This window comes from Eriocheir sinensis, chromosome 1 (genome assembly GCF_024679095.1).
Source record: "Eriocheir sinensis breed Jianghai 21 chromosome 1, ASM2467909v1, whole genome shotgun sequence".
NCBI lineage: Eukaryota > Metazoa > Arthropoda > Malacostraca > Decapoda > Varunidae > Eriocheir > Eriocheir sinensis.
This window is the reverse complement of record NC_066509.1, coordinates 37775723-37789585: the sequence shown is the minus strand read 5'-3', so window position 1 is coordinate 37789585 and position 13863 is coordinate 37775723. Positions and strand designations below refer to the sequence as shown.

At 45.7% G+C, this 13863-nt stretch overlaps 1 protein-coding gene across 7 annotated transcripts in view; it reads left to right on the top strand.

Annotated features, from left to right (window-relative positions):
• The first annotated feature begins 204 nt into the window (after positions 1 to 204).
• Positions 205 to 13863, top strand: part of LOC126996561 (uncharacterized) — a 42506-nt gene continuing 28847 nt past the window's right edge. For all 7 annotated transcript variants that reach the window (XM_050857172.1, XM_050857169.1, XM_050857159.1 and 4 more), the window contains exon 1: positions 205 to 340. In XM_050857172.1, coding sequence (XP_050713129.1) covers positions 211 to 340 — 130 coding nt within the window. In that variant the 5' untranslated portion in view covers positions 205 to 210. The remainder of the gene's footprint in view (positions 341 to 13863) is intronic.

Below are 13863 nucleotides of genomic sequence, written 5' to 3'. Positions count from 1 at the left end.
ATACCCGTAGCGGTTAATATGTTATAAGTAGGTAAGGGAAGAGAACGAAAAATACGAACCACAGCTTGGGTTGGCACCCTTGATATAAATCCACTCGTATCCATATATTTTTATATATTTATACGTTACGTCTTAGAAAATAATGGAAAATTAAGTTCAGAATTAACACACAAAAAGACAACCTCACAAAGGCAGAGGAAGGATAGATTAATGTACCAAGCTGAAAGGCGAGAAGGAAAAGTGTTGGAACCTTGGGAAGGCCACGTCAGAGGGAAGTTAGCGAGGCAGCCGCCACGGCTGGCACGGGTCATTCTGGATTTCATCTTCCCGTGCGGCGCAGGTAAGCTCCAGCTCGCTAGAATACGGCTGCCTGGGAGTGAGAGATAGCCCTAGCCGACGTTCATTAGTGATTCATTCTGGATTTCATCTTCCCGTGCGGCGCAGGTGAATTGGTGAGAGCCAGCTGGAGGCCGGTGTCCAGGGGTAGGAAAGGCGAGTGCCGCCATCTTGAAGCCGCCCAATTGAGAGTCGGGAATGGACCCAGACGCCAGTGTTTAACGAGGGTCATGCCCTCAGTCATGAGTGCCTGGGCTGAGGAAAGGTAAGGGCGAGCCAGTCAAGTCCCTGCCGCCGCCCACGAGACCAGCAGGCTTGTGATGGGAATGAACGGCTCCAAACCCCCCCTTTAGTCATATTGTGTAGCTCTCAGGCCTCCACCAGCCGAGGATATTGTGTCAAATGGGTAAGGGGCACCCGCTGTGTGGACGAGGGGCTAACAGTGACCTCACCCCCCCATTAGCTGTAACAGTCTGATCTTTCCCTCATACTAAACTCTTTTCTTCCTCTTTTTTTATGAGTGGTTTTTTTTTTGTGTGTGCACGCCGATGCAGGAAGTTGATATCGGATTGTCTAGCCAATCGGGCGGTAGCCCTGTGATCTATACCTATATATATTCATCTCTCTCGTGTGTAGCATTTATCTATAGGAATGTTAGGGATTAGAAGAAAGGTTTTCACGTTTGTAAACAAAACATGCTACACTTCCCTCATCTAGTGAGGATATGGTTCGAACCATAGAACCATAGACGACTTTTCTGGAAGAGGCTTACGCCTGTGACTCCAGCTCCATAGCCTTAGTTATACTATTAGGAAGGGGGTTTTGTGTGGTGGATATTTTGAACTTTGTATTCAAATTTTCACTCTGTATTAACCAAACATGCTACACTCCACTCGGGAGTGAGGATTATTGTTAGGGGGGTGAAGGTTTTCAATTTTGTATTAACCAAAACATGCTACACTCCCATCGGGAGTGAGGATTATTGTTAGGGGGAAGGGAACTTGGGAAACAAACCAATAAATTGTACTCTGCCTATGTCCTGTATTAGTGCATACAGCCTTCCTAGCCTACGGTGCAGTCTCGCAATCTCCCCCGCCACGACCTCCGAAGGTAACCACGACCCCACACTACCAACCTTTGGACTGAGGATACCATCTACCTCAAGGAACAACCCATAGTAAGCTGGGGAGCGACGGACACTATCTACCAGGTGGGACGGTTGTTAAGGTCAAGTGTTACCTGGCCTGCCAGGGCAGGGAGAGTCTGGGGACTAAACAGTTAGTTTAGTTCCGTCCCACCTGGCTCATAGAACTGCCGTTCCTCGCTTACAGGCTTTGGGGGTTGTGCCATATTACAACCTCCTGGTGGCAGCTTACAGAGAGGGAACACAGCAGGGAATCGAACCCAGCCGTACACTCTCTGAGGTTGAGGAATAATAGCGTCACTTCTTCCTCTTCCTCCCCTTTTTTTATTTTTCAACATGTGATGACCAGGGGTCGAACCCGGGGCTGTCACATTATTATTAGAGAAGGAGGAAAATGTGATGCTCGGAGTGCGGTAGTCTGGCAGCGGTGGGTGAGTGTACGGTCTGAGGAGTTGTTTTGCTGGGTGTTGCTTGCGGGTGACGGCGAGCTCTTTCATGTTCCTCCTTAATTCCTTTTTTTTTCTTTTTTTTTCGTTCTTGATTTGAGGTTTATTTTTACTCCGTTATTTATTTATTTATTTATTTTTTGTCATTATTTTTTATCTCCTCCATATTTTTACTCTATTCAAATTTTATTTTTATTTTTATTTTGATTATTTCATTTTGTTTTTTCCCTTGAGCTGCCGTGCCGTCCTTCTCGTAAGACAGATACATTCGCCCTATTATGGTAGAGTTTCACCTTTAAAATGGAAAATGGGAGCTTGTAAGAAAATGCATTTACCTTTTTCTTTATTTCCTTACTACTGTTTAATTGCAAGCGGTCCCTCGAGGCTGTCCGGGTAATTCTTGAAGACATAGACGGGCCAGCGACGGGCTTGGGGTGAGGTCGGCGCGGGTGAGCAGTCATGCAGTGTCTCGGCTGGAGGCTTGAACCTGATCCTTTTTGTAGTTGTGAAAGTGAGCAGTCAGTGTCTCGGCTGGAGGCTTGAACTTGATCCTTTTTGTAGTTGTGAAAGTGAGCAGTCAGTGTCTCGGTTGGAGGCTTGAACTTGATCCTTTTTGTAGTTGTGAAAGTGAGCAGTCAGTGTCTCGGTTGGAGGCTTGAACTTGATCCTTTTTGTAGTTGTGAAAGTGAGCAGTCAGTGTCTCGGCTGGAGGCTTGAACCTGATCCTTTTTGTAGTTGTGAAAGTGAGTGAGCAGTGTCTCGGCTGGAGGCTTGAACTTGATCCTTTTTGTAGTTGTGAAAGTAAGCAGTCAGTGTCTCGGCTGGAGGCTCTCTCTCTCTCTCTCTCTCTCTCTCTCTCTCTCTCTCTCTCTCTCTCTCTCTCTCTCTCTCTCTCTCTCTCTCTCTCTCTCTCTCTCTCTCTCTCTCTCTCTCTCTCCTTGCTATTCTAATGGGTCATAAAATATCTTTGTTCATTATATTCATTTCCTTGCTCTTAACACCGAGTATGAAGGAGGATATATTGAGAGAATAAAGGAAATTAACATATTGTACCTATTAGCGCTATTGTTACTTATATTAGGGTGCCAGGAGCCGTACAGTTTAGATTTTTTCTATAATTAAAGTCTTCAGTGGTAGGTATCCCCGCTTCCATCATTATAACGGAGAAAAAGGAGAAGTTTGAGAAGAAAAAGGTAAATATTGTAGACCCGTCGCCCTTACTCATTCCCTCCACAAGCGGAAATCCTGGTATATTAAGGCTACAAAATTTAGTAAAGTGGTGAATAAGCAATAAATAATAGTAATGATAGGCAAATAATGAGTGGTAAGTAAAGAGATTAATTAGTGCTGGAGGGAAGGTAAATATCGTTAGGCCCGTCGCCTCCACGCCATGGCGGGCAAGTTGCGTCTTCGGGAGGTGGCCGTGCCGTGAAAACGTTTAAGAAAATGGTGCTTTTCGTGGTGAAATAAGAATGGCGGTTGGTTGAATTGCGATAGAATGGTATACGAATGTTAGTAGTACTGTTGGGTGGTGGTTAGCGCCCGGTAGATTGTGGCAGAACGGTAGAAATGGTGGTTGAAAGAAATTATTGGTTGAAAATAATGCTAAGAAAATAATTGCTGTAGAATGGTATAGACGGATGTTGGTAGTACGATTGGGTGGTGGTTAGCGCCCGGTAGATTGTGGCAGAACGATAGAAATGGTGGTAGAAAGAGAAAATATTGGTTGGAAATAATTTTTTTTTTTTTTTTTTTTTTTTTTTTTTTTTACGTTGTTGCCTATTGCGCCGGTAGGCATCTTCCCGGTGGGGCCTGATGGTCGGCCCAAGGCTTCTTCCAGGTGGGGCCTGATGGTCGGCCCAAGGCTTCTTCCAGGTGGGGCCTGATGGTCGGCCCAGCCCGTTCTGGCGCAGGCGAGTGTTTATAGTGGCGCCATCTTGCATTGGCTCATGCTGCCCCCCGGAACTCGTTCTTGACTCGCTTGGACGGCTTCCTCTAGAGTCCGGGTTGATGGGTGGTCTTCAGGACAGCATGTGGGTAGTTTTAAGCCACTCGGCGGTGACTGAAAAATCCGAGTGGTAGCGTGAGGATTCGAACCCGCGTCGTCCATCACGCGGCGAATGTGGGTCCAGTACGCTATCACTTCGGCCACCGCCTACCCTGAATGCTAATAAGATAATCTTGCAGTGTATTGAAGTGAGGACAGTTAAGTGAAATAGTGCCATTGACAAGCAAAGTGCGTGTGAATAAACAAGAGAGGGCCAGGAGGAGGAGGACGTTACAAAGCGATACGGCTGGAGAGAAGAGAGGAGGGTGAGTACTGGAGGGGGAGAGGAGAGACGACTTGGAGGAGGAGGAGCGAGAGAGGAGGAAGAGGGTGAGTAGTGGAGGAGAGTGGGAGAGAGGATCTGGATCTGGACGAATAATGCGCCTGTACAGGTGCATAACACGCATATATGTGTTGGCTGTTGGGGGACGGGGGAGCCGGGTGTGCAGGGGAGGGAAGTGAATCAAGTGTAATTGTTAATGTTGATGTGTTGTGGTGACAAGTGAGTGTGTATTTGTTTTCTGAATGAGTCTATTGCACCGCAGTCTGTTGAGGGAGGCTGTTCCAGTCACGTATGGGGCGTGGAAAGTATGAGTGCTTGTATGCGTCAGTGTTAGCGTGATATGTTTGGTATTTATGGATGTGTGTGTTACGAGTGCGTTGACTGTTTGCCTTGTGTAGGTATGTTTGTGGGTCAATGTCAATGTAAGTGTTTGTGATCTTGTACATAAGTGTAAGTTTACCGTTGCTACTGTTTACCGTTGATGAGCTTTCAGGCCCCGGTCCGCCGCCGTGGCAGCGCTCCACAGGGCCGCTAACATTATAACAGTAATATTAGCACCTAAAGTTGTCCTCAATCCTCATATTTGTTAAGTCGTAGGATTTAGTGAATAAGTGAGTCTTCAGCGCTTCTTGAAGATTGCCAGACTGTCACTGTTCTTAACATCCCCGGGTAACTCATTACAGAGCCGCGGGGCACTCTTCTCAAATGCTCTGAAACCCAGTTCCAGGTTGACCCTGGGCTCATAGAGTCTATACCGTTCTGTACTGTGTCTCACTGACATGGTGGTGTCCAAATGAAAATCCTGTAGAATATTTCTCAAATATCCAGGTTTACCAAGTCGCGTTGCTTGATAAGTCAAGACATATTTTGTAGACTATTCGTGCCTTAATGGGTAGCCAATGCAAGTCTATAAGTGCAGGTGTTATTCTCTCACGGGGGGCAGACCCTTTATTAGCCTTGCAGCTCTGTTCATAACAAGTTGTAGTTTCTTCAGCATATATTTAGGAAGGCCATAATAAAGTGAGTTACAATAATCCAGCACGCCCGAAAACATTAGACTTTATCATGATGCCAGGCGACGAGTAAAAAGATTAGTATGTCAGGCAAAGCGTAGATATGAAGAAAATATTGCATCCAACTGTAAAAATAATCCGAAATCCTTCTTCATTTATATAAACAACAGAAAGGCGATCAGAAGTGGAACTGGACCTTTAACAAACAGCGACGGTGCACTAGTGACTGACAGCCAACACATTGCAAACCTCTTAAACAGTTACTTTTCCTCGGTGTTTAATACTAACAGTCTTCTTCCCACTACCACCAGCACCAGTACTAATGTAAATCTCGAGCATGCATTGCCTAATTTTGAAATAACAACCGATGAAGTCCTTAAAGCACTCCATTCACTTAAAACAAATAAAAGTCCCGGACCCGATAAAGTACGTATATCCTATACTGCTTAAAGAAACAAAGAGCGAAATACTCTTCTCCCTCACAACCGTATTCAATATGTCCTTGCGACAAGGCATCGTCCCTTCGGATTGTTAACAGGCTAACGTGACACCAATTTTTAAGAAAGGAGACAAAAAAATACCAGGTAATTACAGACCCATTAGTCTAACTTCAGTTGTAGGTAAGCTACTTGAGAGCATAATTAGAGACAAAATTGTGAGTTACCTTGAAAGCCACTCATTAATTGGGGATTCACAACATGGCTTCCGTAACAAAAGATCCTGCCTATCAAACCTATTGACCTTTTATAATGACCTCTTCTCAGTTTATGACGTAACCAAATCATTGGACGTAGTCTATTTTGATTTCCAGAAAGCGTTTGATAAAGTCCCACATCATAAATTACTTTATAAATTAAAGCAAATAGGTATTGACGGTCAAGTACACCAATGGATCGCGAATTGGTTGAGCAACAGACAACAAAGAGTGGTGATTGACGGATTTAACTCACAGTGGGCACCGGTCACTACTGGCGTCCCTCAGGGCTCGGTTCTTGGCCCAGTGCTCTTCATTATTTACATCAACGATGTGGATGTTGGACTCAATAATCGCATTAGTAAATCTGCAGACGACACAAAGATTGGTAACTCGGTTCTCACTGACGAAGACAGGCAAAGCCTCCAAGAGGATTTGCACAAAATTTCAGCTTGGTCGGATAGATGGGAGATGCCCTTTAACGTAGACAAGTGCCAGGTCCTTCAAGTTGGAACGAGGAATAAGAAGCTCGATTACGAAATACGCGGCGTTAAACTCACAAGTGTTCAATGCGTTAAGGACCTGGGGATTAAAATCGCGTCAAACCTCAAATTCTCACATCAATGCATCGATGCAGCAAATAAAGCGAACAGAATGTTGGGCTTCATTAAAAGAAACTTTTTATTCAAGAATAAAGATGTAATACTCCCGCTCTACAATAGCTTAGTCAGACCCCACTTGGAATATGCGGTACAGTTTTGGTCTCCCCACCATGCAAAGGACATTGCTAAATTAGAAGGTGTTCAGCGTCGGGCAACGAAAATGATCCCTTCCTTGCTCAACAAATCCTACGAAGAAAGGCTTTCTACCCTTAACAGGTTCACTCTTGATAAACGTCGCCTAAGAGGACAACTGATCGAATGTTTTAAAATACTTAATGGTTTCACGAATGTAGACAGATCAACATTGTTTATGATCGATGACACTTTGCGCACGAGGAACAATGGCGTAAAACTCAGATGTAGACAAGTTAATTCAGACTGCACCAAATTTTTCTTCACCAACGTTGTAGTGCGAGAATGGAATAAGCTTCCACCATCAGTGGTCCAGTGTAACACGATTGACTCCTTCAAAAATAAGCTCGACCGTCACTTCCTTGAACTTAATATCAACTTGAGTAGAAATGCAACGTTTTGGAGCCTTCTGATTAATGTAAAATCACTTCGGTTTAAGGACAGACCACCTAGTCTGGAACATGGGGTCTGTGTGGTCTGATTTTCTATGTAAATCTCTCTCTCTCTCTCTCTCTCTCTCTCTCTCTCTCTCTCTCTCTCTCTCCATCGTTTTCCGTCTTCATATTATTCATGGCACGTCTTATTCCCTTATAATTTCGTTCACCAAGTTTGTTGGTCGTGTTTCTTTGTTTAGTTTTTCTCTTCTCTAGTTTCTGTGTCCCATATTTTCTGTTCCTCAGTGGTCAGTTTCTCTTCGTCCACGCGGCATCAGCAGGTATTATTCGTAAACTCCCTTTTGGTTCTCCTATGATTGATTTCACGTCTCATTCCCTTTAATCTTCTGTTCGGTTAATCTGCTTCAGTGTGTATTCGTGAACTCCCAGGAAGGGATCGGCCAACCTTTCCCTGCAGGCCCATATTCTCAAGCGATGCGGCGCCCAAGAAACACATATTTGATACTGTTCCCGTAGGAGTTTGAGTCATTTCCAGGGCTAGTGAAATACCCTGGTGGTAGTTTGACCTTTCTTCTGTACCCTGAACGTGAAAAAACCCTCATGAAAACCCGATTGATATCCTTTTATGTCCTTGGAAATAGTTGACATGAGAAGTGTGTGTGTGTGTGTGTGTGTGTGTGTGTGTGTGTGAGAGTCTGGAGACAACAAAGGCTTGCTGGTGACAGGATGCGTTTCCGCTGCTGATAACAAGAGTACAGTGTGACACTATCTATAAATACTACAAGAAGGAGAAGATGATGAAGATGATGATGATGATGAAGATGAAGAAGACGATGAAGAAATAGAAGAACGAAAAGAAAGGGAGGTAGAGGAAGAAAAGAGGAAGAAAGAAGAAGAAAAAGGAAAAGAAAGTGAGGCATCGAATAAAAAGAGGAAGAAAGAGAAGAAAAGAAGAAGCGGAAGAGAAAGAAGAAGGAAAAGAAAGAGGAAAGAGAAGAAGAAAGAAAAAGAATAAAGAGAAAGAGGAAAGAGATTAAAGAGAAAAACGAAAAATAAGAAGGAGAAGGAAAACATGATAAAGAGGAAAAAGATCAGATAAGAGAAGAAGAAGAAGAGGAAAAGACGATGAAGAAGAAGAAGAAGAAGAAAGAGAAAGAGGTTGAGGAGGAGGAGAAGAAGGAGAAGGAAGAGGAAGAGAATGATGATGATGAGGAGGAGAAGGAGAAAAAAAGGAGAAAGAGGAGGAGGAGCAGAAAAAAGAGGATGAGGAGAAAGAAGGAGAAGGAGGAGGAGGAAGAGGAAGAGGAGGAGGAGGAAAAGAATAAGGAGGAGGAGGAAAAGAATAAGGAGAAGGAGAAAGAGGAGGAAGAGGAGGAGGAGAAGGAGAAAAGGGGGATAAAGAGGAGAAGAAGAAGGAATAGGAGGCGGAGAATAATGTATCGTATTTCAGGGGTAGTGTTTGATATGGTCTTTTGGGAATGGCTTAGGAAGGGAGAGCTTGTGGTAGGAGTGTGTGTGTGTGTGTGTGTGTGTGTGTGTGTTTCCGTATATATAACTAAAGTGTTTTCTTGTGTTTCCCTTCAATTCCTTCATATTTCTATCACGGGAAGTGTCGGAAATGGTCTCTGGGAAGGGAGAGCTCTCTCTCTCTCTCTCTCTCTCTCTCTCTCTCGTGTGTTATCGTCATCTTGAACTTGTGTGAAGCGAGAGTTTCCGATGAAGGTATCACACACACACACACACACACACACACACACACACACACACACACACACACACACACACACACACACACACAGATCGACAATAGTGAGCACTTGCTCACAACGTGAGGGTACCTGCTGGCGAAAGCGAGTCCAACTCGTGATCAGGCCGTGGTGAATTACACACACACACACACACACACACACACACACACACACACACACACACACACACACACACACACACACACACTCACTCACTCATTCTTTTATGCTGCGTGGTTCAGAGAGAGAGAGAGAGAGAGAGAGAGAGAGAGAGAGAGAGAGAGAGAGAGAGAGAGAGAGAGAGAGAGAGAGAGAGAGAGAGAGAGAGAGAATTAGTAATAGTAGACAGAGGAGGAGAGAGAATGAGATGAAGCTTCCATAAGTTCGGAAATCCTTCGTCACTTTTTGATGAATCTGAACCTTTACCGCGGTGACTTGGCTCCCTGTCCCTCCTCCTCCTTTTCCTCCTCCTCCTCCTCCTCCTCCTCCTCCTCCTCCTCTTCCTTTTGTTCGTTCCTTCGTCTGTGTTTTCGCTCAACCATAAATATCAATAGAGTCATTTTGTATTTCTTTTTAGTTTTCGGATCGATTTTGTACCGAGGTGTTTTTTCTCTGTTTTTCTGTTTTCTGTTTTTTTCTTTTATAGCGAGGTAAGGTTTTGTTTAGGTTTTTCTGTTTTTTTCTTTTATAGCGAGGTGTTTTTTTCTTCTTATTAGCGAGGTTAATATTCCTTTCCTTCTGTGTTTTTTCTGTTCTGTTCTTTTATTCAGTTTTTGTCTTGTTTTCCATATAGGCGAGGTTAGTCTTTTCCTTTTCTTCTAGGTTCTTTCTGTTTTTTTTTCATATAAGTCTTTTTCCTTATGTTCTGAGTTTTTTCTGTTTTGTGTTTTTCCTGTTTTTTCTGTTTTGTTTTTCTCATTGTGCGTGTTTTCATTGTTCGGGTGGGGGGGGGGGGTCATTGTAGGGGAGGTGGTGGTGATGGTCATTGTAGTGGTGGTGGGTGTGGTCATTGTACGTGGGGGGTGTTGGTCATTGTAGGGGAGGTGGTGGTGATGGTCATTGTAGGGTTGGGTGTGGTCATTGTACGTGGGGGTGTTGGTCATTGTAGGGGAGGTGGTGGTGATGGTCATTGTAGTGGTGGCGGCTGTGGTCTTTGTACGTGGGGGGTGTTGGTCATTGTAGGGGAGGTGGTGGTGATGGTCATTGTAGTGGTGGTGGGTGTGGTCATTGTACGTGGTGGGTGTGGTCATTGTACGTGGGGGGTGTTGGTCATTGTAGGGGAGGTGGTGGTGATGGTCATTGTAGTGGTGGTGGGTGTGGTCATTGTACGTGGGGGGTGTTGGTCATTGTAGGGGAGGTGGTGGTGATGGTCATTGTAGTGGTGGTGGGTGTGGTCATTGTACGTGGGGGGTGTTGGTCATTGTAGGGGAGGTGGTGGTGATGGTCATTGTAGTGGTGGTGGGTGTGGTCATTGTACGTGGGGGTGTTGGTCATTGGGGAGGTGGTGGTGATGGTCATTGTAGTGGTGGTGGTGTGGTCATTGTACGTGGGGGGTGTTGGTCATTGTAGGGGAGGTGGTGGTGATGGTCATTGTAGTGGTGGTGGGTGTGGTCATTGTACGTGGGGGGTGTTGGTCATTGTAGGGGAGGTGGTGGTGATGGTCATTGTAGTGGTGGTGGGTGTGGTCATTGTACGGGGGTGGTGGTGGTCATTGTAGGGGAGGTGGTGGTGATGGTCATTGTAGTGGTGGTGGGTGTGGTCATTGTACGTGGGGGGTGTTGGTCATTGTAGGGGAGGTGGTGGTGATGGTCATTGTAGTGGTGGTGGGTGTGGTCATTGTACGTGGGGGGTGTTGGTCATTGTAGGGGAGGTGGTGGTGATGGTCATTGTAGTGGCGGTGGGGTTGGGGAGCAGTTCTTCAATGAGAAGTTTGAATTGGATTTTCCTGGAGTACATGTTGGCCGCGGGCTCTTTAATCTCCACCTTGAGGGCCCGTGAGCCACAAGAGTAACATACATTTTATCAGTGAAGTAGCCTGTTCTGTGGCAATAAACATCACAATTACCAGCATTCACTTCAAACTGAAGACCTATATTTACAAAGCCATCGTTCCAAGCCACGAGCCGGTAGCCCTTGAAGCCTGGATCAAGGTGCACGTACAATATTAGTTCCATCTTGCTCGGCACACACTCTGCGGTGGAAATGTTCGCCCATTCCTCATCCCCCGAAATGGTAATATCGGCGGGGCAGCGCTGGTTCAGGTCGGGGCTGAGGGAAGCGCCGGTCGCTTGCAACGATGCCGTGACAAGTAGCGGGGTAGTACTTGTTGCAGGGAGTCCTCTGTTTCTTGATGTTATCTGTCCATCTCTTTCGTGGCTTTCATCACTGGTGGGGCCTGATGGTCGGCCCAGCCCGTTGTGGCGCAGGCGAGTGTTTATAGCGGCGCCATCTTGTTTTCGCTCATACTGCTCCCCGGAGCTCATTTTTGAGCCTCTCTTTGAAGAGGTAATCTAGAGTCCGCGTTTATAGGTAGTGTTCAGGGCAGCATGTGGGTAGTCTTAGATCACTCAGCGGTGACTAAAAAAGACCAGCTGTGTGGCAGCCAGGATTCGAACCCGCGTCCCTCCTGGATCTCCCGGACGTGGCGCCGGCACGCTAACCACTCGGCCACCGCCTTGATAGTTTTTTACCTTCCATTCTCATGACATGCCCATACCATCGTGGCTGTGCTCTTTCCACAAATCTAAAATGCTTCCAACATATAATTCCTGCCGAATGTTTCCATTTCTTAATCTGTCTCTTCTGGTTACTCCCTTCACGAGGCGCAGTGTCCTCATCTCTGCAGCCTGAATTTTGCTCCTGTGTTGCTTGTAAGGGTCCAGTACTCACACCCGCAAGTGGGTAGGCCTTAAGATAGTTTCATATGTTATTTTCTTCACCTCTTGTGGGACACGTCTGTCTTTAAGAGGGCAGAGGAGGGTCACGTTTTTGCTGTAGATAATGATGCAGTCTTCCATGGCTTTCATTTCCAGCTGTGTGGTCAAACAGTACATTATTATAAGTATTTCGCTTCTGTAACTTGTATTAGTTCTACATTTTCTATCTGCATGTTAACCTCCCCCTGTTCTCTTCCAGCAGTCATTAACTCTGTTTTCCCAAGGTTTAGTTTGAGCCCATGCCCCTTTAATACAGTATTCCAGAGGCTGATCGTGCTTGCAAACTCTTCCGGGTCTCCCTCCACCAAGCCCACGTCACCAGCGTAAATGAGAACAGCAGCGTTCTCCAGGCTGTGTTCGTTAACTCCCTTCCGTCCCATGTAGTTATTTCCGCGTCTCATTCCCTTTTTATTTTCGTTCGGTTAATCTGGCTCAGTGTGTTCGTAAGCTCCCTTCCGTCCTATCCAATTTTCAAACCTTTCGCCGCCCCAGCACACATATTTGACGCGCTGTTTGAAGGAGTTTCGGGCATATCCAGCGGTTGTTTAATGACCCTGGTGGTAGTTTGACCCTTCTTCTGTGCTATGATTGTGAATAAAACACTAGTAAAAACTAATGATCCCGCCCCTGCCCTCTGAAAATAGTTGATGTGAGCGGCGGAAGCGTCTGGGAATACCAACCGACCCTGGAGACGAAACGTTTGGTGGCGGTGACGGGACGCGCGCATCCTGTGCTGATGACACGTCCAGCGTGGCAACGGTTACTGCGAGGAGAGGAGGAGAAGAAGAAGAAGAAGAAGAAGAAGAAGAAGAAGAAGAAGAGAAAGAAAAGAAGAAGAAAGAGAAAAAGAAAAAGAAGAAAAAGAAAGAGAAGAAGGAGAAAAGAAGTAGGGCGAGAGAAAAGAGAGAGAACGCCTGGAGGAAGAGACGGAAGGCAGGGGCGAGAGTAAGGAGATGAGGGAAGGGAGGGAGAAGGAAGAATTAAAGGAGGAAAGTAAAGGGCGGGAGGAAACAACAACAATAACACAAACGAGAAAAATGAAAACGAATATACATATGAGAGAGAGAGAGAGAGAGAGAGAGAGAGAGAGAGAGAGAGAGAGAGAGAGAGAGAGAGAGCTCTCTCTCTCTCTCTCTCTCTCTCTCTCTCTCTCTCTCCACAATGACACAGAATCACGCCTATATTAACGCACATAAAATTGACACACACACACACACACACACACACACACACACACACACACACACACACACACACACACACACACACACAGCTAAAAATAAAATGGTGTGTGTAGATTTTAAGAGAGAGAGAGAGAGAGAGAGAGAGAGAGAGAGAGAGAGAGAGAGAGAGAGAGAGAGAGAGAGAGAGAGAGAGAGAGAGAGAGAGAGAGAGAGAGAGAGAGAGAGAGAGATCTTTCGTTTATAAGGGTGGAGAAGGGCGATACGATTGTGTTGTAAGGGACGAGGCGAACGTGTGTGTGTGTGTGTGTGTGTGTGTGTGTGTGTGTGTGTAAAGGAAAGAGGAGGAAGGGGAGGGGGAGGAGATGGAAGAAGAGAAGGAGGGAATAAGAAGGAAGACAGCAATGAAAGGGAAGACAGAGGAAGAGGAGGAAGAGGAGGAGGAGGAGGAGGAGGAGGAGGAGGAGGAGGTGATAAGAAGGAAGAAAATAATGAAAGGGAAGTAGAGAGAAAGATGACGAGGGTGTCCTAGGAGTTTTGGGTATTTACAGGGCTAGTTTAATGACCCGGTGGTAGTTTGACCCTTCTGTAACACTCATGGGGACGCGTCTAACCTCTTTTTTGGCGTTTAAAAATATTTGATGTAGGAGAAGGAAGCGTCTATGAATACCGACCTGACAGTATACAAAGGGCTAAACGACACTAGGAGACAGAGGCAGCCGAGTTGAGTTAGTTCTCTGCCCCGGGGACCCTGTGTGTGTGTGTGTGTGTGTGTGTGTGTGTGTGTGGGTGATGACTTGACGAGGGTGTGATAATAGAGGCAAACAGCGATACAGGAGACTTACA